Source organism: Rana temporaria, chromosome 1 (genome assembly GCF_905171775.1).
Source record: "Rana temporaria chromosome 1, aRanTem1.1, whole genome shotgun sequence".
NCBI lineage: Eukaryota > Metazoa > Chordata > Amphibia > Anura > Ranidae > Rana > Rana temporaria.
Window position 1 is genome coordinate 639,251,693 of NC_053489.1, and position 27,785 is coordinate 639,279,477.

At 46.7% G+C, this 27,785-nt stretch overlaps 1 protein-coding gene across 1 annotated transcript; it reads right to left on the bottom strand.

Moving 5' to 3' along the window:
- Window positions 1-2,024: 2,024 nt before the first annotated feature.
- LOC120943214 lies at window positions 2,025-27,567 on the bottom strand. Its single transcript, XM_040356395.1, has 3 exons — window positions 26,834-27,567; window positions 10,588-11,902; window positions 2,025-2,121 (listed from the first exon to the last, which is right to left on the bottom strand). The coding sequence occupies exons 1-3, from the start codon at window positions 27,033-27,035 to the stop codon at window positions 2,025-2,027; spliced, it is 1,614 nt and encodes a 537-aa protein (XP_040212329.1). The 5' UTR covers window positions 27,036-27,567.
- Between the last annotated feature and the right edge of the window lie 218 nt (window positions 27,568-27,785).

Sequence of the window (27,785 nt, forward strand, 5' to 3'; positions counted from 1 at the left end):
CGCAAAAAATAAAAATCGCAGGGGTGATCAAATACCACCAAAAGAAAGCTCTATTTGTGGGAAAAAAAGGACAAAAATTTCAGATGGGCACAATGTTGTATGACTGAGTAATTGTCATTCAAATTGTGAGAGCACCGAAAGCTGAAAATTGGTCTGGTGAGGAAGGGGGTTTAAGTGCCCAGTGGTCAAGAGGTTAAATAAAAGTGGGCTACCAGGCCTTTAGAAATTCAGTTCTGGACTGGCATACTCACTAAAAACACACCTACCCTAATCTTACAATATATATAGAATTGTCTACTTGTACACTAAAGAGAGAAGCTGATTGGCTGCATGGATCGGAGGCCCCTCTCCACTGAACACAAGGGGAAGATCTGCTAGCCAGAAAGAGAACTCGCAGCGGTGGCGGCGGCCATATTTTTGGAGCCAGAAGCTGTGGTCTTTGCCAAAACAGTCCCAATTCCCGGGACAAAAGCAAAATCCTGGGATTTTCATCAGGACAGACTCACATTGGAATGAGAGTCCAAAAATCGGGATTGTCCCGGGAAAATCGGGACTGTTGGCAAGTATTCCAGTAATGTCCAGCTTCTCTGCAGTTCCTGGAAGAGTGGTGGCCGGTAAGATCGCTAGTGACCTGTCAGCGAGGTGGTGAGCTGTCAGTGGTGTTGTGCCGTTCCTCCATTGAAAATTGAGGTGGCAGCTGTGGCCCCATAGATTGGAGGCTCGGTGGTATCGGTAGTAGTGGAGACATGTGTGAGGCAGCGAGGTGAAGGAGGAAGAATTGGGAAGGGAGAGTGGAATGAAGCACATCTTTCTGTGACATCACACCCCAGGCTTGTCATTACACTGGGACACTCTCAGCCAGTGTTTGGGACTCGGGAGTTGTAGTTTCCTGCTGCGCTGCTCAGTTCTTTTCAGTCTCCAACCAGGATCTTGAGCCCAGTCCGGCTTACAAATCCTAGATTGCAGCGCAACAGCCCGCCCCCCCTGTTCAAAGGCCAGTCCTGAAGGATGCAGCTGCTAAGGGGAATGGCGTTCCTGCTCTGAAAAAGTACAAGAACGGCATTTCCATGCATTCTCACAGGACTCGAGCCCTGGAACTGATGAAACGAATGGTCCGGGTGTGTGAAAGGGGCCTTAGTGAATAGAGCTGTAGTACTGAAAACAGAATTGTGTTCTGGATTCTGGAAAGTTCACCATACAATCTGATTGTACAATCTCCCTTAGATCTATCATCAGGGCCTGCCTGATTGGATACAGAGGGCCAGATTCACGTAGAAGTGCGGCGGCGTAACGTATCGTAGATACGTTACACCGCCACAAGTTTTCATCGCAAGTGCCTGATTCACAAAGCACTTGCAATGAAAACCTACGACGGCGGCCTCCGGCGTAAGCCCGCGTAATTCAAAGGGGCGTGTGCCATTTAAATTAGGCACGCTCCCGTGCCGGACCTACTGCGCATGCTCCCTTTTGAATTTCCCGCCGTGCTTTGCGCGAAGTGACGTCATTTTTTCGAACGGCGACGTGCGTAGCGTACTTCCGTATTCCCGGATGTCTTACGCAAGAAGGGAAAATTTCGACGCGGGAACGACGGCCATACTTTATACAGCACATACGTGTGCTGTGTAAAGTTAGGGCACCAAAAACGACGACTAACTTTGCGACGGGAAACTAGACTAGCAGCGACGTAGCAAACGTGAAAAACCGTTGTGGATCGCCGTAACTCCTAATTTGCATACCCGGCGCTGGTTTACGACGCAAACTCCCCCCTGCGGCGGCCGCGGTATTGCATCCTAAGATCCGACAGTGTAAAACAATTACACCTGTCGGATCTTAGGGCTATCTATGCGTAACTGATTCTATGAATCAGTCGCATAGATACTCTGAGAGATACTCCGTCGTATCTCTTTTGTGAATCTGGGCCAGAGTGAATGGGTAGCAGGGCCAACCATTAGTAACTTTACAGACAGTTTGTAAATATCAGTGATTTTTACAACTGTCTGTAAATATCAGGGGCTGATCATTTGTCATGCTGTATATTTGGGTGGGGAACAGCCAAACTCTGCTAGTAAGGTAAGGTTGTGAAAGACAGTCTCATGTAACAGGTCATAAATGATGGCAAGACTGAGCACAGCAACAAGACACAAGGTAGGTATACTGCATCAGCAAGGTCTCTCCCAGGCAAAGACTTCAAAGCAGACTGGGGTTTCAAGATGTGCTGTTCCAGCTCTTTTGAAAAAGCACAAGGAATTGGCAACGGTGAGGACCGTGGACGCAGTGGTAGGCCAAGGAAACTTAATGCAGCAGATGCCACATCATGCTTACTTCCCTTTCCCATGCTCGAAATGACTTTGACGCATTCGCGGTAGCTTCCACGGCATAGATAGGGTGAAGCAAGATGGCGGCGACGGCACCGCCGTTCTTGCCTTGCAAGAGAACCGTGGTTCTTTTGAAAGGTCAGTGTGTACACTTGGGCGGCAAGAGATTCTTGCCAAGAATCTCGTCGGGAAAAACCACGTTTTTTTCCTGACGAGATTCTTGCCCGTGCGTACGAGGCCTCATGCTTGAATTGAGCTTTAAATGCTTGCCTTTATTTTAGAGCTGTCCCTGCAGTACCTTTTCTTCACCAGAAGATGTCCTGCATCCTGTGGGTTAATGATGCCCAGAATCATTCAACCCGTAAGACTGAGCACATACTGTGAGTACAGGGTGTCATGGGGAGGGTGTCACCACTGTGCCTTTCATTGCCAGTGTACTGGTGCAGAGGGCAGAGCTGACATTATAATATTAGTGCTTGGAGAAGAGTCAGATGAAACTCTGCAGCTTCATATGATTGGCCCTGAAGGCTTCCAAAAAGGTATTAAAAACACACAAAAACCAAACAATACCGCCAGTGGGAACTACAAAGAGGGCAGCTTTAATCTGATGTTCTATATTTTTAATCGGCTTTGTGTTTTGGCTTTTTTCTGGTCCCTAATGTTTATTTTTAGTACAGTCTTAGTTTCCTTTTTGAGCTGTAAATGTTCCGATATGTGGTTAGTCATTTTACACTAAACATTACATTTGCAGAGCTGCAGTTTGTATGACCGCATCCGATTATCCAAGTTAGATTAAAAGCAGACACCTGTTAATTAAATGCCAGAACATGATAAACCAGCCCGAGGGTTTATTTACCAATGTTATTTAATCTACATTTTCCACACTTTATTGCGCCGTGTACGATCTATACACATGAAGGGCAAATAGCTGCTGGAACCACTGGAACTGCAAGTCATGTGAAGTGCGGCTCACAGCATCCTCCCACTGACATTGTATACTGTATTGTCAAAAGTATTGGGACACCTGCCTTTACACGCACATGATCTTTTATGGCATCCCAGTCTCAGTCCGTAGGGTTTTATATTGAGTTGGCCGACCCTTCGCAGCTATAACACATACTTGCCAACTGTCCCGTTTTTAAAGGGACAGTCCCGTCAAATAGGACCTAGTCCCGGCCAATTTAGCCTGCCGGGACTTGTCCCGGCTAGTGGGGAAGGAACGCAGACCGAAACAACATTGGCCGCCGCAGCTGTCCGCGATCCGTCCGCGGCGCTGAGTGAGGATCAGGGTCCCGGTGGGGGGGCGGTCAGCTCAGTCCGCCCCTAAAGGTTCCCCTCGAAAATCTGACTGCAGTCCCGAGCCGCGCTGGTGGGACGAGGTCGGTGGAGCTGCGCTGCTGGCTAGTCTTCCCCTGCCCTGGTTGCTAACGCCTGTGCCGCTTGGCGTGTAGCAACCAGTGACGTCACGGCTGCAACCCCCAATCAGCGTTCAAAGCCAGGCACATGAAGGATTTTACTTCCTCCTCCGCGCTACTGCTCCTGGGAGGCTGGGGTCCAACACAGCTGAGCTCCGAGTCAAGTGTGAGGCTGGCTTGAAGAAACAGCAACGAGAGGGAGTGGGAGAATCGCCACCCTGACCTGAGGCTGAGCAGCAGTAAGCGCGGCATCCCCGGGACCTCCCAGAGCCTGTACATCACCTCCACGTCGGCTCCCAGTCCCAGCTGTGACAGCCTGTCATCAAGAAGAAAGATGGTCTGGCCGAGTGCCCAGGGGACGAGGATGGGCGGGAGGTAGGTGCATCACACACCTACACACTACAGACAGGGGCTGGGACAGGAAGGACCGCAGGCCAGGCTAGGGGGTCAATTTCACTCACCCCCTCTCTCTCTCACCCCCACACCGTCCCCCTGTGCCTTACACCCCCACACTATCCCCCTGTGCCTCGCACCCCCCACACCGTCCCCCTGTGCCTCGCACCCCCCACACCGTCCCCCTGTGCCTCGCACCCCCCACACCGTCCCCCTGTGCCTCGCACCCCCACACTATCCCCCTGTGCCTCGCACCCCCCACACCGTCCCCCTGTGCCTTACACCCCCACACCGTCCCCCTGTGCCTTACACCCCCACACCGTCCCCCTGTGCCTCACACCCCCCACACTGTCCCCCTGTGCCTCACACCCCCCACACTGTCCCCCTGTGCCTCGCACCCCCCACACCGTCCCCCTGTGCCTCGCACCCCCCACACCGTCCCCCTGTGCCTCGCACCCCCCACACTGTCCCCCTGTGCCTCGCACCCCCCACACTGTCCCCCTGTGCCTCACACCCCCCACACTGTCCCCCTGTGCCTCGCACCCCCCACACTGTCCCCCTGTGCCTCGCACCCCCCACACCGTCCCCCTGTGCCTTACACCCCCACACAGTATCCCCCTGTGCCTCACACCCCCCACACTGTCCCCCTGTGCCTCGCACCCCCCACACCGTCCCCCTGTGCCTTACACCCCCCACACTGTCCCCCTGTGCCTTACACCCCCCACACTGTCCCCCTGTGCCTTACACCCCCCATACCGTCCCCCTGTGCCTTACACCCCCCACACCGTCCCCCTGTGCCTTACACCCCCCACACCGTCCCCCTGTGCCTTACACCCCCCACACCGTCCCCCTGTGCCTTACACCCCCCACACCGTCCCCCTGTGCCTCGCACCCCCCACACTGTCCCCCTGTGCCTCGCACCCCCCACACCGACCCCCTGTGCCTTACACCCCCCACACAGTATCCCCCTGTGCCTCGCACCCCCCACACAGTATCCCCCTATGTCCTCCTCCACCCACCGTGTCCCCTTGTGCCTTACACCCCTCACAGTGTCCCCCTGTGTCCTCCACCCCCCCACAGTGTCCCCCTATGCCTTACACCCCCCACAGTGTCCCCCTGTGCCTTACACCCCCCACAGTGTCCCCCTGTGCCTTACACCCCCCCACAGTGTCCTCCACCCACCGTGTCCCCCCACGGCTGCCCTGAGAGACACTGTGCTGTGTCTGGAGGATCCCAGTGCTCTGCCCCATGCCCTGTGATGTGCTGTGTACTCCCTGATGTGCCCTACTGTGTGCCCCATGGTCTTCTATTGCCCGGGGGCCCCATGGTCTTCTATTGCCCGGGGGCCCCATGAGTTGTCAGTCCGCCCCTGGGCCGCCCGGTGAGGATAAGAGCATCGCCGGCATGGTCTCCCAGCCAGGGGAAGAGAGAGGAGAGGAAGAGGCCAGCTGTCAGCAGAGAGTGGAATTGCCCGCTGTAATAGCTTTCATTAGAACTTCCAGTGTTCCCGGGGCTCATGTCACATAGCTCCACCTCTTGGTCCGGCACCATTGATCGACAGAACGCCGGTCCAGTGTCGGACATGTGATGTCATCAAAGGCGCTGGGCTAAGAGGTGGGGCTATGTGACGATGAGCCCCCGGAAGATGAAAGCTATTACAGCGGGCAATCTCGCTCTCTGCTTATCCGGCCGGCTTGCCTCTTCCTCTGCACAGGTGAGGCTGTATTGGGCACAGGCAGGCCAGGCTGTATTGGGCACAGGCAATGCTGTGCCAACCGCCACAAGACTATGTACGGCGACAGAATGGCACGGCTGCGCACATGGGCGTCCAGGTATGTCCCCTTTAAGCTGCGGAGCCATTGGTCGCGAGCGCGGCGGCATGTTCGCGACTTGGTTCGGGAGCTTAATAGCTGTGCTGCAAAGTGTCCCTGGAAAAATTTTTTAAATGTTGGCAACTATGATAACAGCTTCAACTCTTCTAGGAAGGCTGTCCACAAGGTTTAGGAGTGTGTCTATGGGAATGTTTGACCATTCTTCCAGAAGTGCATTTGTGAGGTCAGGAACTGATGTTGAATGAGAAGGCCTGGCTCTCAGTCTCCGCTCTAATTCATCCCAAAGGTGTTCTATCGGGTTAAAGGGTTTGTAAAGGAATTTTTTTTTTAATCTTAATAGCTTCCTGTACCTTAATGCAGTGCTGTTTTCATGTCCTCATTGTTCGTTTTTGCTCTCAAGTTGCTGTAATTCTTCTCTGATCTCCACACTTCCTGGTTGTCTGTTTCCTGATAACCACAGTACTGGGAGCTTTCTCTCTGTGGTCACTAATCAAGGAGGTGTAATTACTGTGGGTCTAAAACCCCTCAGCACCAATCCGTTTCGTTTTTCAAACCATCACTGCCCTGTATTGGCTCTGTGGCTCTGTACATCACAGAAGCAGGAATAGGAACTATTATGTGCTAGATTCAGAGAGGAGTTACGTCGGCGTATCTCCAGATACGCTGTCGTAACTCCGAATGCGGGCCGTCGCATCTCGGCGCCTGATTCATAGAATCAGATACGCCTCAATGTTGCCTAGATATGAGCGGCGTAAGTCTCCTATGCCGTCGTATCTTAGGGTGCATATTTACGCTGGCCTCTAGGTGGCGCTTCCGTTGATCTCCGCATAGAATATGCAAATGAGCTAGATACGCCGATTCAGAAACGTACGTCCGCCCGGCGCATTGATTTACGCCGTTTACGTTAGGCTTTTTTCGGCGTAAAGTTACCCCTGCTATATGAGGCGTAGCCAATGTTAAGTATGGACGTCGGGACAGCGTAGAATTTTCCGTCGTTTGCGTAAGTCATACGCGAATAGGGCTGTGCGTAAGTTACGTTCACGTCGAAAGCAATGACTATTTGCGACGTGATTTCGAGCATGCGCACTGGGATACTTGCACGGACGGCGCATGCGCCGTTCGTTAGAAGCATCAAATACGTGGGGTCACGAGTAATTAGCATACAACACGCCCCCTACCAGCCTATTTTGAATTAGGCGGGCTTACGCCGGCCCATATACGCTACGCCGCCTGTAACTTCGGGCGCAAATTCTTTCTGAATACGGGACTTGCCTGTCAAAGTTACGGCGGCGTAGCGTATATGAGATACGCTACGCCCGCCTAAAGATAGGCATTTCTCTATGAATCTAGCACTATGTCTCTATACCCTGTAAACAGTCATTTCAGCAAAAATATTTTTTTCCTTTACAACTCCTTTAAGGTCAGGACTCTGTGCAGGCCAGTAAAGTTCCTCCACCCCAAACTCGCTCATCCATGTCTCTATGGACCTTGCTTTGTGCACTGGTGCACAGTCATGTGGGCGCAGGAGGGGATGCCCGCCCCCCACCATGCCGTGCAATGCTCAGAGAGTGTAAAGACCCCTTTGTGCGCCAGGCAGGAAGCAACCAGCCAAAGGTGCAAGCCAACCCCCAAAAACCACCCAGGTATCCAGTGACAACCAATGGGGAATAAAAAGGAGAAGGGATTAACTACCTCCCATCATTTCCGAATGGTAAATTAAATAAAAAGTGTTTTTTTGATGTGTGTTATTCAAATCTCAAAATGGTAAGGAAGTCAAAACCAAACATGATTTGGGAACACGAAAAAATAATTGGTTGGTAAGAAAGGGGAAGGAGAGGGAGAAAAATATATAAAAAATCAAATAAAAAAAAAATATATAAACAGGGAGATTGGTTGAGAAATAAAAAGAATAATTTGTATAAACATCATATTAAAATTGCAGACACTGAAGGGAAGAGAATATAACAAACCAATACTAGAATGAGCAGAAAATTAGCACACAAGTGAGGGAAAAAAAGGGGGGAGGGGTGTTAGTTCATTCATTCCATCCCCCTGATGAAAAAGGGATGATAGCATTAGCTGGCTATATCGTTAAGGTCAGGAGGTAAGGAGGCTCCTAGACAGATTATCCAGCGTGTTTCACACTGTAGTAATATTCTGTTCCAGTCACTACATTTTGATTCTGGAAATAATGGATCCAAACGCATCCAGCTATCATCCCTTTCTGGATGTTTTTTCATCAGGGGGATGGGAGGAATGAACTAACAAACCCCCCCACCCCCCTCTGTTTTCTCTCACTTGTGTGCTCATTTTCCGCTCATTCTAGTATTGTTTTGTTATATTCTCTTCCCTTCAGTGTCTGCAGTTTTAATATGATGTTTATACAAATTATTCTTGCTGTTTCTCACCAATATCCCTGTTTATATTTATATTTTTATTTAAACCAAAAAGATTAAGTTGCAAAGCCCTGACGAAGCACGAAAGTGTGAAACTAGGTGGCAACCTGCATACTATACCCTACCCTCGCTTTTTGTAACTATTGTGGTCAAATTCATACAACTATTTGTTTTATATGTATTTTTTATATGTAAATTAAACTTTTTGATACATTTATAACCTCTTTTTTTGGTGTGCTTACCTCATTACTCTAATTGACATCTCACATTAAAATCCCTATATTTGGAAGAGGGCCTCCCTCTACCATATATATTCTCTGGGCCATATTCTCGTAGATTTCCGGCGGGCGCATGCGTAAGCCATTTACACTCCGCCGCCCCAACCTACAGGAGCAAGTGCTGTATTCCCCAAATAAAATAATAATAGTGCAGCGCAAAACAAACAATTTTAAACTATACATACAGAAAGTTAAAACATATGATATATGATATATAATTAAAAATTATATAATAAAGTCCATATAAAGTGCTCAAGTGCAAAAAGATGATCCAAATCGGAATATAATAGTGCAAAAATCCAAAGGGTGATATCCAGAAGGAACCTCCACCAAATAGCAGGAATGGCCTCTCACCTTACAACTTCGACCTGCAATAGGTCACAAAGCATAATCAGAGAACCACCTGTTCTCAGAGGACAGCAAGCAATGCAGCAGTAGAACCACGATATCAGTCAGACTCAGGATCAGGACATGGCAATCAGGGCATAAAAAACAAAGGAGAGGAAATCTAGTGCTCTCTGAAGCCAAAATACATTTATTTAAGAATAAAAAACGAATACACTCACTGTATAAGCACTCTCAAACGAGTGCAGCAAAACAGCATAAAACATCCATAAGAGCATGGGTTTCAGTCTAGGTCGGCGATCGCGGTTGACGTCACATGTGGCCCCTTCCCCTCGTACGACGTTACGTCCCTATGAGCGGGACTTCATCAGCGTGGGGTGAAAAAAGGCAGCATGCACACGTCCCGCTGTCTAGGTATAAGAAGCCTGTGGCTGCCATGACACACCCACTAGTAATCAAGCCCTCCCATCAATCCTAATTAGACAAGAAAGACTGTCAGCAAAGGAAGGCACAAACTGCACCATGATGGAAAAAAGTGACAGATTCGATCATAATGGGAAAAAGGAAACACATTCGATCAGAATACTATCAAAGGGCAGACTCCTAAATACCAAAAGTTATATATATGCAATAAGGATAGAAATCCCCAAAGGCAAAAAAGACCCCTTTAAAAAGAAATCTTACATAAAAAATATAAATGACGTCAGCCACGATCGCACACCCAAATTACATAAAATACTTCAAAAACACATATGTAAATCCTTATATATTAACCCATTAAGGTCTCGAAAAGGAACACTACGTGTAACAGATAGATACTGGACATAAATGTTAAGAATATTAAAAATAAAAATATTAATATTAAAATATATATATATATAAAATATAATATATACAAAATATAATTAAAAATATTTAAAAATATTTAAAAATATACAGATACATAAGAAAGGGGGGATTATCTATTGGAAATGAAACAATTAAGGTCAAACTCTACATTTAAACCAGCTGGCGAGGATACTTTAGTCTCATATATCCAATAAGACTCACGCCGACTCAATTGGCGGATGTAATGTCCCCCTCGCCAATGTTTTGTAACTTTTTCAATGCCCCAGAATTTTAACCCTTTGGGATTCCTCTGGTGACACTGCCTAAAGTGTTTAGATACACTATGACTCCTAATACCCCTTTTGATATTGCTGATATGTTCCCCCACTCTCACATGCAATGCCCGTGACGTGCGACCCACATACTGCAAGCCGCACTCACACTCAAGCATATAAACTACGCCGATAGTATCACACGTAATTAATTGCTTGATGGGATACTCTAACTGGGTCACATTGGAACAGAAAGACTTCCGTTTCTTAATATGCTGTTTGACATGCTTGCAGGTCGCACAGCGACCGCAAGCATAAAATCCAGATAGGAAGTCAAAAAGTTTTGGCTGTGCAACAACTGGCGGGTCAATTACACCAGGGGCTAGACTATCCCTCAGAGAGGGGGCTTTTCTATAGATGAATTGTGGCCGATCCGGAAGGGCCGGACCCAAAACAACATCGCCCTTCAAGATGGGCCAGTGTTTAGCCACTATTTTTTCAAATTTCTTATACTGAATGTTATAGTCAAGCACCATTTTGAAGTTAGATGGCTCCTTATCAGTAATGGGTGGTTTGTCAGCTACAATAACACTCCTCTCTAACAGCCTAACTTTTTCCGTTTCTTGCATAATCAAGGGGCGAGAGTAACCTTTAGACACAAATCGATTAGATAATTCCTGCGACTGGGCCAGATAATCCGACTCCAGGGTGCAATTCCTGCGGAGCCTCACAAACTGGCCTCGCGGGATATTGCATAGCCACAGACGATGGTGACAACTTGACAAAGGAATATATCCATTACGATCAACTGTTTTAAAATAATTTTTGGTTAAAAGCACATTATCTGACTTGAATATCTCAAGGTCAAGGAAGTTTATCTTATCATGGGAGACTGTCCAAGTTAAAACTATATTCTTGGTATTAGAATTCAGTTTATCCATAAATAATTGTAATGAGGGTAGGTCACCCTCCCAGACCATGATAAGGTCATCAATGTACCTACGGTAACACCGCAACTGGTGCGGTCTATCTTGGAAAACAACGTCACGCTCCCAGTGTGCCATAAAGAGATTGGCCACACTGGGAGCGAAACGGGCTCCCATAGCAACTCCACATTGCTGAAGAAAGAATTCTTTATTAAACCAAAAATAATTTCTTAACAAACAAAATTTAAGGCAATCCAGCAAGAACTGCACATGATCGTAGCTAAGGTCGGAGGACTCTAACGCCCAACGAACCGAAGTCAAGGCTGCTTCGTGATCGATGATGGTATAGAGCGACCCTACATCTGCAGTCACAAGAATGGTATTGGGAGTGCAGGGGATAGTATCCAAAATCTGAATGATCTGTTTAGTATCCCTGAGGTAAGCAGGCAACCTACATACAAGGGGTTGTAGAAAAACATCAAGATATTGTCCCAATCGGGAACTGACGGAATCTATGCCGTTTACAATAGGGCGGCCAGGAGGCCTTTCAGCATCCTTATGTAATTTCGGTAGAAAGTAGATAATGGGAGTCCGGCAGTAAAAAGGATCTAAATAAGAGGCCTCCTTACTGGTCAGAACACCCTTACCCTTACCCACTTCCACCAAAGAATGCAGCTCATTTTTATACATCACCATAGGATCACCCCGCAATACAGAATAAGTACTACGGTCACTCAAATGTCTGCTCATCTCCTCGAAATAATAAGCCTTACTGAGCACAACAAGCCCCCCCCCCTTATCAGCGGGACGAATCACTATATCATTCCGTTTTTCTAGTGATAAAATTCCACGCTTAATACATTGAGAATCTTTCACTCTCTTGATGTTGAGACTTTCCAAATCTTTACTAGTGTTGAGCAGAATATGCCATATTCGATTTCGCGATATATCTCGAATATATATTCGAATATTCGAGATATATTCGCTAAATTCGAATATTCGTGATATTTTATCGAAATTAATTGATTGCGATTTTTCGCTATTGCGAATGCGAAAATAATTGCGATTTTTTAATAACTGCGGTAGGAGCGCTCTGATTGGCTTAGAATATTTGTGATATTTTATCGAAATATCGCAACATGCGAATGCGATATTTATTGCGGAATTTCGAGATATGCTGGAGGAGCGCTCTGATTGGCTCAGAATATTCGTGATATTTTATCGAAATATCGCAACATGCGAATGCGATATTTATTGCGGAATTTCGAGATATGCTGGAGGAGCGCTCTGATTGGCTCAGAATATTCGTGATATTTTATCGAAATATCGCAACATGCGAATGCGATATTTATTGCGCAATTTCGAGATATGCTGGAGGAGCGCTCTGATTGGCTCAGAATATTCCTGATATTTTATCGAAATATCGCAACATGCGAATGCGAAATTGATTGCAGATATTTCGAAAACTGCTGTAGCAGCACTCTGAAATCGAATATGTATGATATTTTAACCAAAATACATATTGCGATTGCGATTTTTCGATCGCGCATGCGCAATTGCGCGAACAACACGCGACCATTTCCTGGAGCCTTGCCAGTTTCCAACTTATGATCGCAGCGCAATCACACAGCAACATGGTTGGAAGCAATTTCACTAAGTCTGAGGAAAAGTTGCTGATTTGTGTAAGTATTTTGACCACTGTTATTTCATCATCTTCAACTGCATTTTAGTCTAGTTTAAAAGTTAGTATATATGATCAGATATTAGTATTTCACAAAAAATGTGTCTCCTGCTTTTACAAAACTACAAGTCCCAGCATGCCTGGACAGCTGCAGACACCCTGGTTGGCAAATGTGTATTTAGGCACTTTTCCTTGTTATTTAGCATAATGAATTTAACATTTTTTTGGACATAGGACGTATGCGAACGTCCTGACTTCAGTGTCCTCAAGGCCCAAGGACGTTCGAATACATATTGCCCTTTAGATGTTGCAGAACTACAACTTCCAGCATGCCTGGGAATGCTGGCACTTCTAGTATTGTAAGTTCTGCAGGCCCCCGTTTTTCAGGCCTTTATGCACGGGTCTCTAAACTGTGGCACCCTAGATGCAGCAAAAGTAAAATTCTTAGCATGCACTGACAGACCATGGCTGATGGGAGTAGTAGTTTTGCAACAGCTGGAGGTGGACTGGTCTTGAAACCCAGAGTTAGGTAACAAACCCGTAGTGTTTTGCAACCATCCTGCCTCCAGCTGTTTTTTTCCTGTTGAAAAGCCTGTGGCGTGCAAAACACAACCCAAAAACTCCACCCGGTGCAAGGAAAAATTTGCACACACCTAAAGACTGACATCACAAAAAACTGCGGCGGTTGCATACGTCAGTGGTCCTCCGAAAAGGTCCCGTCTCTGACCCCCCGGGGCGTTAGGCTCCTGACAGGGAAAAGAGTTACTGTGGTCCATACAGCCGAAGCCATATGGACCCATCTCGGTCCAAGCAGCGCAATCAACACGCGAACAACACGCGACCATTTCCTGGACCCTTGCCAGTTTCCAACTTTTTGATCGCAACGCAATCGCAGAGCAAGATGGTTGGAAGTAATTTCACTGTATCTGAGGAAAATTTGCTGATTTGTGTAAGTATTTCGACCACTGTTATTTCATTATCTTCAACTGCATTTTAGTCTAGTTTAAAAGTTAGTATATATGATCAGATATTAGTATTTCACAAAAAATGTGTCTCCTGCTTTTCCAAAACTACAAGTCCCAGCATGCCTGGACAGCTGCAGACACCCTGGTTGGCAAATGTGTATTTAGGCACTTTTCCTTGTTATTTAGCATAATGAATTTAAAAAATTTTTGGACATAGGACGTATGCGAACGTCCTGACTTCAGTGTCCTCAAGGCCCAAGGACGTTCGAATACATATTGCCCTTTAGATGTTGCAGAACTACAACTTCCAGCATGCCTGGGAATGCTGGCACTTCTAGTATTGTAAGTTCTGCAGGCCCCCATTTTTCAGGCCTTTATGCACGGGTCTCTAAACTGTGGCACCCTAGATGCAGCAAAAGTAAAATTCTTAGCATGCACTGACAGACCGTGGCTGATGGGAGTAGTAGTTTTGCAACAGCTGGAGGTGGACTGGTCTTGAAACCCAGAGTTAGGTAACAAACCCGTAGTGTTTTTCAACCATTCTGCCTCCAGTTGTTTTTTTCCTGTTGAAAAGCCTGTGGCGTGCAAAACACAACCCAAAAACTCCACCCGGATGCAGTGAAAAATGTGCACACACCTAAAGAGTGACATCACAAAAAACTGCGACGGGTACATACGTCAGTGGCCCTCCGAAAAGGTCCCGTCTCTGACCCCCGGGCGTTAGGCTCCTGACAGGGAAAAGAGTTAGCAACGCATATCTCCCCTATACGTGTATCCTGTGTTGTTAATAATATATTCATAATTATGCAAATGATAATGGCTGCTATATTTATGCAAAAAAGGTGGCGACCGAAATGGCAGGATATAAAATCTGTCATGTTACCCCTGTCATTGATTAATAAGGCGAGAATGCTTCCAATTGTTGAATAGCATACATTTACGTCATATATCCATAAGGCTGTCAACAGAAGTATTACAATATACTTTGTTCTTCATCTTGCAGAAGTTCCTGGAAACAGGATACGATAAGCTGCGGAGGCAGCCAGAGAAAAGGGCTGTGGTCAGCGCCCTAATCGCTGACTTTGGCGGCCAACACGACCACAATGCAATTGTGAAGAAGTGGTCTGACCTGAAGAGGCGCCAAATGGATCAGGTCAGACGTCTTCGGGCTAAATATCATCCAGGTAAGTTATTGTTGACAGTTATGTTTTTTTTTTAAAAAGTGTATTTTGTGCGTGAACTCGAAAGAGAGAGGAGCCGGCCTGCAGGAGTTGGGAGGCCTCCCCCAGAGGCAATCTGCCACCTTTCTCCATGCCCCGGTTGGCAATGGCGGGTGTCCTCCCAACCCAACCTCGCATAGCACACCCACCAGGGGCGGGGCTGAGACCACCAAACTCAATTCACAGGTAGCCGAGAGCGGGATCCGAACCCCTAGCTGTAGAGGTGAATCACTTGTCAGTGCAGTGGCAATCGCGTGGAGCCACCGCAGCTCCTTTGGTGACAGTTATGTAAGGTCATATGTAATTCATGTAAGGTCAGATGTTGTTAACCAAGATGCCATGTTGTGCTAACATATATCACCACCAGCCAAGGTATTCATAGTACTGTTGAAAAAAGACATGGGACAGCAGACAGGAACACAGAAGTTATGTGGGAACATAATTTTCCCATTGCTTTGCATGGGACTTTAAAGAAAAACCCCGACCATGGCAAGTGGGGGTGGGTAAGGTTTAAACCACCTATCCTATGTTTGTGGCTGACATATAAGTAACCTGTGTGCCAAGTTTCATATAAATATCTTTAGCCGTTTGTACGTGATGCTGGAACATACATACATACATACATACATACATACATACATACATTTATGCACACACACACACGTTGAGTTTTATATATATAGATTACCACTAAATTCCTGTGTTAGGAGTGGGGTTGTTATAGTAATCCCGTGTGCTCCATCAGGCCCTTTTTTTAACATGAGATGGTCTGAACAAAACAAAGGAGACAAAAACAGCTCATTTTAACATGGTTGCATCCCAGCTCACGCTCAGTCCCCTGTAGTGCCCACAAGACCCTTTAATATAACATTGTCCCATTGGTTAACTGTCTATATAAATCAATTTGTATTCATATACAATACAGCAGAGTACACAGAATTTGCATACGTCATTAGAAAACATTTTTATAATATATAAACATTGTGTTATTATAGGAGCTCCAATGCCAGTTGTCCGCGCCAAGCGCAGAAGGCGCCAGGCCGATGAGGAGGAGGAGGAGGATGCGGCAGAGGAGGATGCGGCAGAGGAGGAGATGCATGAGGAGGAGCAGCCAGGGCCCTCCCACTCCCCAACCCCAGCTCCTGTTGAGGAGCAAGCTGAGGAGCTTCCCCCCCCCCACCACCCCAACTTCTCAAGCAGAAGAGCAGGAGGAAGAGAGCGGTCCTGTGAGCCTCATTCAGGAAGGTAAATATGTGCACAATGATTAATAACATTTCAACAACAAAATGTAGATATAAAAATGGACAACATATAAAGCGCACCTGTCAGATTGTAGAACCATAATATGGTATTGATGCTAGAAGTATACAGGTAGTGCATAATTATTAGGCAAGTTGTATTTTTTGAGGATTCATTTTATTATTGAACAACAACCATGTTCTCAATGAACCCCAAAAACTCATTAATATCAAAGCTGAATTTTTTTGGAAGTAGTTTTTAGTTTGTTTTTAGTGTTAGTTATTTTCGGGGGATATCTGTGTGTGCAGGTGACTACTATTACTGTGCAGAATTATTAGGCAACTTAACCAAAAAATAAATAGATAGCCATTTCAATAATTTTTTTTTACAGTGAAACCAATATAACATCTCAACATTCACAAATACACATTTCTGACATTTAAAAACAAAACAAAAACAAATCAGTGACCAATATAGCCACCTTTCTTTGCAAGGACACTCAAAAGCCTGACATCCATGGATTCTGTCAGTGTTTTGATCTGTTCACCATCAACATTGCGTGCAGCAGTAACCACAGCCTCCCAGACACTGTTCAGAGAGGTGTACTGTTTTCCCTCCTTGTAAATCCCACATTTGATGATGGACCACAGGTTCTCAATGGGGTTCAGATCAGGTGAACAAGGAGGCCATGTCATTACTTTTTTTTATTTAATACCCTTTCTTGCCAGCCACGCTGTGGAGTACTTTGACACGTGTGATGGAGCATTGTCCTGCATGAAAATCATGTTTTTCTTGAAGGATGGTGACTTTTTCCTGTACCACTGCTTGAAGAAGGTCTCTTCCATAATCTGGCAGTAGGACTGGGAGTTGAGCTTGACTCCATCCTCAATCCGAAAAGGCCCCACAAGCTCATCTTTGATGATACCAGCCCAAACCAGTACTCCACCACCACCTTGCTGGCGTCTGAGTTGGACTGGAGCTCCCTGCCCTTTACCAATCCAGCCACGGGCTCTTCCATCTGGCCCATCAAGACTCACTCTCATTTCAGCAGTCCATAAAACCTTAGAAAAATCTTTCTTGAGATATTTATTGGCACAGTCTTGACGTTGCAGCTTGTGTGTCTTGTTCAGTGGTCATCGTCTTTCAGCCTTTCTTACCTTGGCCATGTCTCTGGGTATTGCACACCTTGTGCTTTTGGGCACCCCAGTGATGTTGCAGCTCTGAAATATGGCCAATCTTGTGGCAAGTGGCATCTTGGCAGCTGCACGCTTAACTTTTCTCAGTTCATGGGCAGTTATTTTGCACCTTTGTTTTTCCACATGCTTCTTTTGTTTGATGATCACGCTTCAGAAGCTTTGCAGCTTTAAGAGTGCTGCATCCCTCTGCTAGATATCTCTCTATTTTGGACTTTTCAGAGTCTGTCAAATCCTTCTTTTGGCCCATTTTGCCAAAGAAAAGGAAATTGACTAATAATTATGCACACCTGATATAGAGTGTTGATGTCATTAGACCACACACCTTCTCATTACAGAGATGTACATTACCTAATATGCCTAATCTGTAGTAGGCTTTCGAGCCTATACAGCTTGGAGTAAGACAACATGCATAAAGAGGATGATGTGGTCCAAATACTCATTTGCCTAATAATTCTGCACTCCCGGGATGTGTTAGACACATAACAAGTGTATACACATGATAATGATTGATTAATAAGCAAAAAAAAATATTTATTTATTTGGTAACGTTATTTGAAATCCAAATGTTTTTTTATTATATCCTAAAAGCATCAAGAGATATGAGGAGGCAGAACAGACTCATCGAAAAGACCCACCAGAGGATCCTGCAAAACCAGCGGAAGATGAGCTACCTCACCCAACAAAATGCTCTGCTAGAGCAGCAGCTATCGGGTCAGATTGCGGAAATGCACCGCATTCAGAAACGCATTGAGAGCTATATTTAAATTTATTTTTGTATTAAAAAAACTTATTTTTTGGAAATGTTTCATTTCTTTTTGAGATAGAGTTGTAGGTTTTTCAACACATCTAACTTCACATCAAACAAATCAACATCAACACATTTAACTTCATAATAAGCAAAAACATTTTATACTATTATTTTATTTAACATTAACCTAGGACAAACTAAAGCACACGACACAGACACGACGAACACAAAATAAACTGTTGAAAAATGAACATAACAAAAGCAACAATATATATATATATACAAAGAGAGAGAGAGGGAGAGCAAGAAAGAGAGAGAATGCAGATGAGCTCTTGCAGACAGCCCAATGGTTGCAGTATAAATGCCGCAAAACAGGGTTTAACATAAGGTTCATTGTTATAGTTACACTTGCTGTTTAGATCCGGTCTGGTAGTCCGGTCTGGTAGCTTGTAGCGGAGGCTGTTGGTGGATCCGCTGTGCCAGAGAGGTCATGAAGCTTTACTCAGCATGGAGGCAGCAGCAGGAGTATTAAAATATAATATAACTAGACAATGCATTTCCTGAGGAAAATGCGAGTGGGAATGCTGAATAGCTTAATTGGTGAGCCCCTTGCCAAAGACATTCACCATAACCACTACACTATCTTTAGGACACACAGCTTCTTTCTCTATCTGCAAAGTATAGAGTATGCTGACTTCCTGGTCGCCCCTCCCCCCTCAATAGGTTTCCCCTCCCCCCCAGGTCAGTGAGGAGGAATATTGCACTGAGGTCAGGAAAGTTATTTATGGAAAGAAATAACATTACAAACGCTTTTAATTCACAGATCTAATACATGATTTAAGCCTCCAAACAAAGCTTAATAAATCCTCAAACGTACATGCAATTGATACAACGACTACACCGTTTGAAATACACGGCCCTTGTAAACGCATCGATATGAAATTTATGTAGATAAACTTAAAAATGTGGCCATGTCTGCGATTTAGAAAAGAGCGTCTTTGTGAGTTCTGCAGCAACATTTTTTAGATAATTTCACATGAGAGTCTATGAGACATAATTTCTGGCTGTTGCTCCAATAACTAAAACTAAAATACGTATCGCAGAATTGGTCACATTGCCATAAACCAGACAAGCATAGCTACGTTTTGATATAAAAATTGTGTATGAAAAGTAGATCTTGTGGGCGTGAGACCAATTTGTTTCCCCTTTTTGTAAAGATATTTTTAATTACAAAGATCTCCAATGTTAAGGTCACATGACAGACTCTAAATCCCCTCCATAGGATTACATTATAACCTATTGCATTTTTGTGAAAAATTCGCAAAACGTAAATTGCGTTTTCACCATAAAATTGTAAACGATAACGATCTGAAAAGTCATAGCCGGATAGCTAAATATTTTGTGACCGCTTTAAAGTTTTTTCAGTGTCTGTAAGTGAAAGTATGAAGTAGCTGAAACTTTTGGCATGGCATGTGAATTCAAAGGGGAAAAGGATGTTCTCATTGACTTCAATGTTAAAAAAAAGGGTCTAAAAGCTTAAAATTTATAAAAGTGTAAAAAGTAGAAAAAAACTTGAAGAAGTCCCATCATTAGCTGAACGAGACGAACATTTTTACAGTTGAATGGTCTCAATAGCTGAAAGTATGCCGAAGTTACGCAGAACCAAAAAACGTAAGGAATAATAAGACTACTAAATTTACGGATATCAATACTGGAAATGTTTATTAAAGCATTCACACTAATTAAGATTAATACATTTACGGGTATCCATACTAGGAATGCTTATTAAAGCATTCCCACTAAGTATCACACAGGCATGATTTACAAGCAGTAGTGGTAATAGTAATACATAGCATAAAAACACTTGGGGAATACTTTACAGCATCAGTAGTGGTCATAGTAGTCAATAGTGTACCAAAAAATTGGGACACAGGTGTCTTGACTGAGCTGTAATAGTAGTAGTAGACATTGACAATACAGTGTCAAATCACTCGGGCAAGAGGTGCAATGATGAACAGCAGTCTTAATAAGAGTATATAGGGTGTGAAATAACTGCTGACATAGGTGTCTTGACTGGGCAGCAGCAGCAGAAGCAGCAGTAGTAGTATTAACAGTAGTAGTTGATACAGAGTCATATCACATGGGCAGGAGGTGCCATGATGAACAGCAGTAGGAATAGGAGTATATAGAGTGTCAAATAACTGCTGACATAGGTGTCTTGACTAGGCAGCAGCAGCAGAAGCAGCAGTAGTATTAACAGTAGTAGTTGATACAGAGTCATATCACATGGGCAGGAGGTGCCATGATGAACAGCAGTAGGAATAGGAGTATATAGAGTGTCAAATAACTGCTGACATAGGTGTCTTGACTGGGCAGCAGCAGCAGAAGCAGCAGTAGTATTAACAGTAGTAGTTGATACAGAGTCATATCACATGGGCAGGAGGTGCCATGATGAACAGCAGTAGGAATAGGAGTATATAGAGTGTCAAATAACTGCTGACATAGGTGTCTTGACTGGGCAGCAGCAGCAGAAGCAGCAGTAGTAGTATTAACAGTAGTAGTTGATACAGAGTCATATCACATGGGCAGGAGGTGCCATGATGAACAGCAGTAGGAATAGGAGTATATAGAGTGTCAAATAACTGCTGACATAGGTGTCTTGACTGGGCAGCAGCAGCAGCAGAAGCAGCAGTAGTAGTATTAACAGTAGTAGTTGATACAGAGTCATATCACATGGGCAGGAGGTGCCATCATGAACAGCAGTAGGAATAGGAGTATATAGAGTGTCGAATAACTGCTGACATAAGTGTCTTGACTGGGCAGCAGCAGCAGCAGCAGAAGCAGCAGTAGTAGTATTAACAGTAGTAGTTGATACAGAGTCATATCACATGGGCAGGAGGTGCCATGATGAACAGCAGTAGGAATAAGAGTATATAGAGTGTGAAACAACTGCTGACATAGGTGTATTGACTGGGCGGCAGCAGCAGCAGAAGCAGCAGTAGTAGTATTAACAGTAGTAGTTGATACAGAGTCATATCACATGGGCAGGAGGTGCCATGATGAACAGCAGTAGGAATAAGAGTATATAGAGTGTGAAACAACTGCTGACATAGGTGTATTGACTGGGCGGCAGCAGCAGCAGCAGAAGCAGCAGTAGTAGTATTAACAGTAGTAGTTGATACAGAGTCATATCACATGGGCAGGAGGTGCCATGATGAACAGCAGTAGGAATAGGAGTATATAGAGTGTCAAATAACTGCTGACATAGGTGTCTTGACTGGGCAGCAGCAGCAGAAGCAGCAGTAGTATTAACAGTAGTAGTTGATACAGAGTCATATCACATAGGCAGGAGGTGCCATGATGAACAGCAGTAGGAATAGGAGTATATAGAGTGTCAAATAACTGCTGACATAATTGTCTTGACTGATCCAGAGGAGTCATGGGAGAAAATCATGTGGTCAGATGAGACTATAATATAACTTTTTGATCATAATTTCACTAACCGTGTTCGGAGGAAGAATAATGATGAGTACCATGCCAAGAACGCCATCCCTAATGTGAAGCATGGGGGTGGTAGCATCATGCTTTGGTGGTGTTTTTCTGCACATGGGACAGGGTGACTGCACTGTATTAAGGAGAGGATGACCGTGGCCATGTATTGCGAGATTTTGGGCAACAACCTCCTTCCCTGAGTTAGAGCTTTGAAGATGGGTCGAGGCTGGGTCTTCCAACATGACAATGACCCAAAGCACACAGCCAGGATAACCAAGTATTGGCTCTGTAAGGAGCATATCAAGGTTCTGGCGTGGCCTAGCCAGTCTCCAGACCTAAACCCAATAGAGAATCTTTGGAGGGAGCTCAAACTCCGTGTTTCTCAGCGAGAGCCCAGAAACATGACTGATGTAGAGAAGATCTGTGTGGAGGAGTGGGCCAAAATCCCTCCTCCAGTGTGTGCAAAGCTGGTGTAAAACTACAAGAAAGGTTTGACCGCTGTAATTGCAAAGAAAGCCTACTGTACCAAATATTAACATTGATTTTCTCTGATGTTAAAATAGTTATATTCAGCACTGTAAATACATCAGGTCCGGGGCTTTATCAGGGAATGCATGACAAGGGACCCTTCAGCGCCCTGAACCGACGACGGGTGCCAGAAAGTCACCGCCGATCCAGGACTCATTCATCTTTATGAATGTGAGTCTGTCCACGGAGTCTGTGGACAGACGGGTCCTCTTGTCCGTGACCACCCCACCTGCCGCGCTGAATGTCCGCTCAGATAGTACGCTGGAGGGGGGGCAAGACAATAACTCCAGCGCATACTGAGCGAGCTCGCGGCAGGTGTCCAATCTGGCAACCCAGTACTCCATGGGGTCGTCGGTGCTCATACTGTCAGAAGCACCGACGGACGCCATGTAGTCTGCCACCATGTGGGCCAGCCGCTGGTGGTGACTGCTGCTGCTGCTGGTGCTGGTACTGGGTCGCTCGGTTTGGAAGAACATCCTCATCTCTTCCATTAGGTCCCCTGCTCGGCTGCAGCTGGGTGCAGCCACCTGCTGGGTGAGATGAGGGGGGACAACTGGAGGCCGGGGAGTTGCCTGCTCCAACCGTCTGACAATGCCTGCCTGCAGTTCCTCCATCCGGTGCTGCCTCCGGCTGGCTGGGATGAACTGCTCCAGTTTCCCCTTGCACCTGGGATCCAAAAGGGTGGCCATCCAGAAATCATCCCTCGTCTTGATGGTCTTAACCCGGGGGTCCCTCCTGAGGCATCTCAGCATGTGGGCAGCCATGGGGAAGAGCACAGCCCGCTGTGACTCCTCAATGCTGGCCAGGTGAATGAGGTGCGACTCTTCATCCCTGAGGCGCTGCTGGTCAAACTCAGACATGCCCAACCCCCGGACTATCGGTGCCCCCAACACCGGCTCTCCCTCCTGACCAGGCCCTGACTCCGGGACGACACCAGCAACCACCTCCTCCTCCTCTTCATCATCATCCTCCTCCTCCTCGTCCTGGCCCTGGTCTCGGTGGAGCATTGCTGACTCCTCCTGCTCCACCAAGGCACTCTCCCCAGCCTCGAGCAGGCGATCTAGTGTCCTCTCCAGCATGAACACTATTGGCAGCACGCTATTGAGGCCGATTTGCTCACTGCTGACCATCTTGGTCGCCTGCTCGAAGGAGGACAACACTTGGCAGACCTGGTTTATCTGCCCCCACTCCGCACAGGCGATGAAAGGGAGTTGTGGTGAAGTCCTCTCAGTGCCTAGTTCCATCAGGTACTCCCTCACCGCCCTTTGCTGCTCCCACAACCTCTTCAGCATGTGGAGGGTGGAGTTCCACCGCGTCACACTGTCCACAATCAGCCTGTGAAGGGGCAGATTGTACTCCCGCTGCAACTTGGACAGGGACGCGGTAGCGGTTGGGGAGTGCCTGAAGTGGCTGGCAATCCTACGCGCCTTTGCCACAATGTCACTCAACCCTGGATAAGTGCGCAGGAACTTCTGCACCACCAGGTTGAGGACATGTGCCAGACAGGGCACGTGGGTCAGACTGCCAGCACTAAGGGCGGCGAGTAGGTTGCTGCCGTTATCGCAGACAACCATACCTGCCTGGAGCCTTCGGGGTGTCAGCCACTTCTGGACCTGAGCCTGAAGTGCTTTCAGCACTTCTTCTCCAGTGTGTCTCCGGTCCCCTAAACTAACAAGCTGGAGCACGGCCTGACAGCGCACGTGCCCCACACTTGAGTAGCTACGGGGGCGCTTGCTGGGAGGCTCAGCAGCTGCGGAGACAGTGGCTTGAGGGAGACCAGCAGTTCTCCCCTGGACACCCCGGGGCGGCACCACAAGATCGGTTGCCGCCGATCCCTCACCGACGCCTCGGAGGGAAACCCAATGGGCGTGAAGCTGATGTAGCGCCCCTGCCCATGCCTGCTGGTCCAGCCATCCATTGTCAGATGAACCCTGTCGCTGACAGCGTGATCCAGCGACAGGGTTACATTCTGCACAATGTGCTGGTGTAGGGCAGGGACACCAGTCCTGGCAAAGAAATGGCGGCTGGGGACACGCCATTGGGGTTGGGCCTGCTCCAACATCTGCCTGAAGGGGTTGCTGTCAACTATGTTGAAGGGCAGCAGATGTTGGGCAATAACCCTTGCCAGGAGCCCATTGAGGGAACGCACACGTCGGTCTCCAGGGGGGAAGGGAGTGGTGCGGTCAAAGGCGTCTGAAATCGACGCCTGGCGCCGGACGGCAGTGCGGGACACAGACGTGGAGGGTGCTGTGGAAGTAGAGGTCTGGCTGCCGGTACCAGTACCTCTACTAGAGGGAGCGGGGGGGCATGACCTGCTGGAAAGAGATGAAGATGTGGCAGGGGCTGCTGTACCCTGCTCACTTGTGGTGGTGGCGCTGCTACCACCACCACGCTTCATCTCGTCATACACCGCCCAGTGGTTTATCCTCAGGTGCTGGTTCAGGGCTGTGGTACCCACCCGAGCCAAACACTTCCCTCTCTTCACCCTCACTTTACAAATCCGGCAGATGGCCACGGTAGGGTTGTCTGCCACCAGGGTAAAGTAATTCCAGACAGGTGACTTCAGCACCGCCCTCCTGTCAGATGGGGTGACGCTTACTTGCACCTGCTGGGACTCGGTGCGCACAGGTGGAGCTGCCTGCTGCTGCTGCTGCTGCTGCTGCTCCTCCTCCTGACACCTCCTGCTGCCATCACCAGTGGAGACCCTGACGATGGTCTCCCTGGTGGTGACCTGGCGCACCGTTTCACCAGGGTGCCTACCTTCCCCGTCGTCACTGACGTAGTGAGCCGACGCGTCAGATGGCAACCATGATGGGTCACCCTCTTCGCCCCCAGAGATGTCAGACCAAGGGCTGAAATGTGTTGGTCTGAGGGAACCACCTGACATGGAGCCTCTAGCCTGGCTCCGCTGTCCCCTCACCCACGCCTGGGTCTGACTAGGTGCTGCTGTTTCCTGCACCAAAACAGCAGCACCAGTTTGAAGGGATGTCTCTGGGATACTGCCAGCAGGTATCCCATCCTCCTCATCCATCCCTTCAAAAAGGTCCTGACCATCAGGACAGAGCTGGAGGTCTGCCTGATGCATGGCCTCCCCCAAGAGATCCCTCTCACTGTCGCTGTCGAACAGTAAGATGCTGGACTCTTGGGGGCTGGGGGGGGTACTACAGGCACCGGTGTAATGGTGGTACTACTGTGAGTCGGGACCGACGACTCAGTGGCACTGCTGTGCCCCATGTAGTCCACCACTACTTGAGCCTGAGATGGCAATATCGGGCGGCTGCCCGATGGGAAGAACTCCCGGATCAGGCGTACTCCCCTTGCACCCGATCCTCTACCACTAGTAGGGGCACGAGAGGTACCCCGTGCTGGCAGCGATCCAGCACTGGGAGTAACTCCCCTACCCCTGCTGCCACAGCCACGGATGCCGCTCATTATTGCTGATATGTGTGTGGGGGGGGGTAAACTTTATTGGGGGGGGGAAATGTGAACAAAATGTGTTTTTGTGTATTTTTTACAAGACAGGCACGCAGACAAAGACGTACACAGACAGCTACTAAACTATAAGAAAAGTAGTACACCAGACAAGGACTACAAAATTAAAGAAAAAAAAAAGCACTAAACAAACACTAACTTTTTTTTTTTTTTTTTTTTAAACACAAAACACAGACACTAAACACACACTAAGCTAAGCTAGATGAAATAAATGTACACTAACAGTGTGTACACTTACTACACAAAATTTAACTAAACTGAACACAAAACTTAGCTTTTAGAAAAGCTCTTTAGGAAAAACTAACCAAAATGTGAACTGAGATGCCTAGCAAATATCACTGAACAGCGAACCTGCAAGATCTAACAGTAACACAAGATGAACAAAACTTAGCTTTTAGAAAAGCTCTTTTAGAAAGCTCAGCAAAATGTGTTCTGAAATCTCTAGCAAATATCACTGAACAGCGAGGATTGCAGGATCAAACAGTAACACAAATGAACAAAACAGCACAAAACAGCACAAAACGTAGCTTTGAAAAAAGCTCTTGGGTCTATTGCTTTGAAAAAAGCAGTTGATATACTGGAAAAGATCCACTGGAATCACTAAATAGCAATGCTGGTGATGATCTAAATCAATCAGGAACAAAGACACAGGAAAACAGGAACACAGAAACAGCCTCCACACTCTCTAGCCAGCTTCTGAATCTGCAATGAAATGGTGCTGGGAGTGAGCTTATATAATGTCCATGCAGGCAGGTTCCTATTGGTTGCTAACCTCTGACGAGTGTGGAAGGAGAACTCTGATTGGCTCTGATGCAAAAGGGCGGAGCAAATAATCGCGCAATATTCCTATTGCCGAATATTCGCATTGCGAATATTCGGCAATATAAAATGATCGCTTCAGCTACTCGGCCCAATGGCTCTAATCATACCAGCAATGCTTTTAGACGTCTATGGAGATCACTAGGATGTGATCTGTTTTAAAAATGAAACTGTAAAAATCGCTCTGATGCGGAAGATCGGGGCGAGGAAAGTAATCGCGCGATATTGCGTTTGCCGAATAATCGCATTGCGATCTTTCTGGAAAATTCAATGAACGCTTCAGCGTCGATGGAGATATCTAGGATGTGATCTGTTTTAAAAAAAAAATTGTAAAAAATCGAATATTCGGAATTGCGAATATTCACCGCGAATTTCGAAATATAGCGCGATTTCTCGAATATGCTATATTCGCGTCGAATATTCGCAATGCGAATATTCGTGAGCAACACTAATCTTTACACACCATATTGCGAAAGACATCAAGATGCCTAGTATCTGTATATTGTGGGTTAAAAGTAGAGCGGTTCCTAAGATTCGAATGACCCGGAGTAATCCCGGAGGAATTCCTCTCTATTGGATTAGACAAGAAATACTTTTTCATATTCAGACTTCTGGTGTACTTTTGTACATTGACATAAGTCTGAAATTTGTTCATATTCCGGATCGGGGCAAATTTTAAGCCTCTATCTAAAACTCTAGTTTCATCATCGGTCAAAGGAACTCCGCTAAGGTTAAAAATTCCAGTACCTATCAGGACCTTGGCCTTTTGGGCTCTTCTACCGCCTCTGACCCCTCTAGATTTTTTCTCTTTAGGGTGGATTTCCCCCTTGGGGTCTGACTTGGAGGAGGAGGACCGTTCTCCCCCCAATCCCCTATCCAAGGAGGTGGGTAAGGCGGAGGTCCCCTCCAAGGGGTCCTCCCCTGCCCTAAAAAATGCTGATTGGTAGGAGGAGGTCCTTCCCAATAGTTCTGCAAAGGTGCATAGTAATTATAGGTGGGCAGAGGTGGGGCCCCCCCTGGGACGCCACCCCTCCCACCACCCTGTCCGTTCCCCCTGTTGGAGACTGTCCTCCAGGGTGGAATGGCCTGAGAATCAGGTCCAGGTGATTGAGGTAGTCTACCGACTTGGTGACCCGCTTTTCCTCTCGTATTTTTATTTTTGTTATTTTTACCCCTTCCCCTTGTAGGACCCCCCTCCTCTGTTTAGAGGACTGAATGGTCTCAAAGGTGTCCTAGTTGACACCCCATCACCATGGTTAATCCCAGATCCCTGGGATAACATGGGAGGGGGTGGTTCAGAGGTATCCATTGATGCAGATAAAGTAGGGGCTAAAGACAGAGAGCTAAGAGATTGCCACTTGTAAACGTTAGGCACCCCAAAATCATTCACATCACGCAAGAACTT

What these genes read in the sequence shown, in the direction of transcription:
- LOC120943214 (XM_040356395.1), bottom strand. Translation starts at nt 27,035, where the DNA reads ATGAACAAATTTCAGACTTATGTCAATGTACAAAAGTACACCAGAAGT. An exon ending in TCGCAATATGGTGTGTAAAG is followed by an intron (nt 11,903 to 26,833) that starts ATTAGTGTTGCT and finishes ACACTAGTAAAG; the next exon opens with ATTTGGAAAGTCTCAACATC. An exon ending in GTGCTTGACTATAACATTCA is followed by an intron (nt 2,122 to 10,587) that starts GTATAAGAAATT and finishes TGCTGTGCTCAG; the next exon opens with TCTTGCCATCATTTATGACC.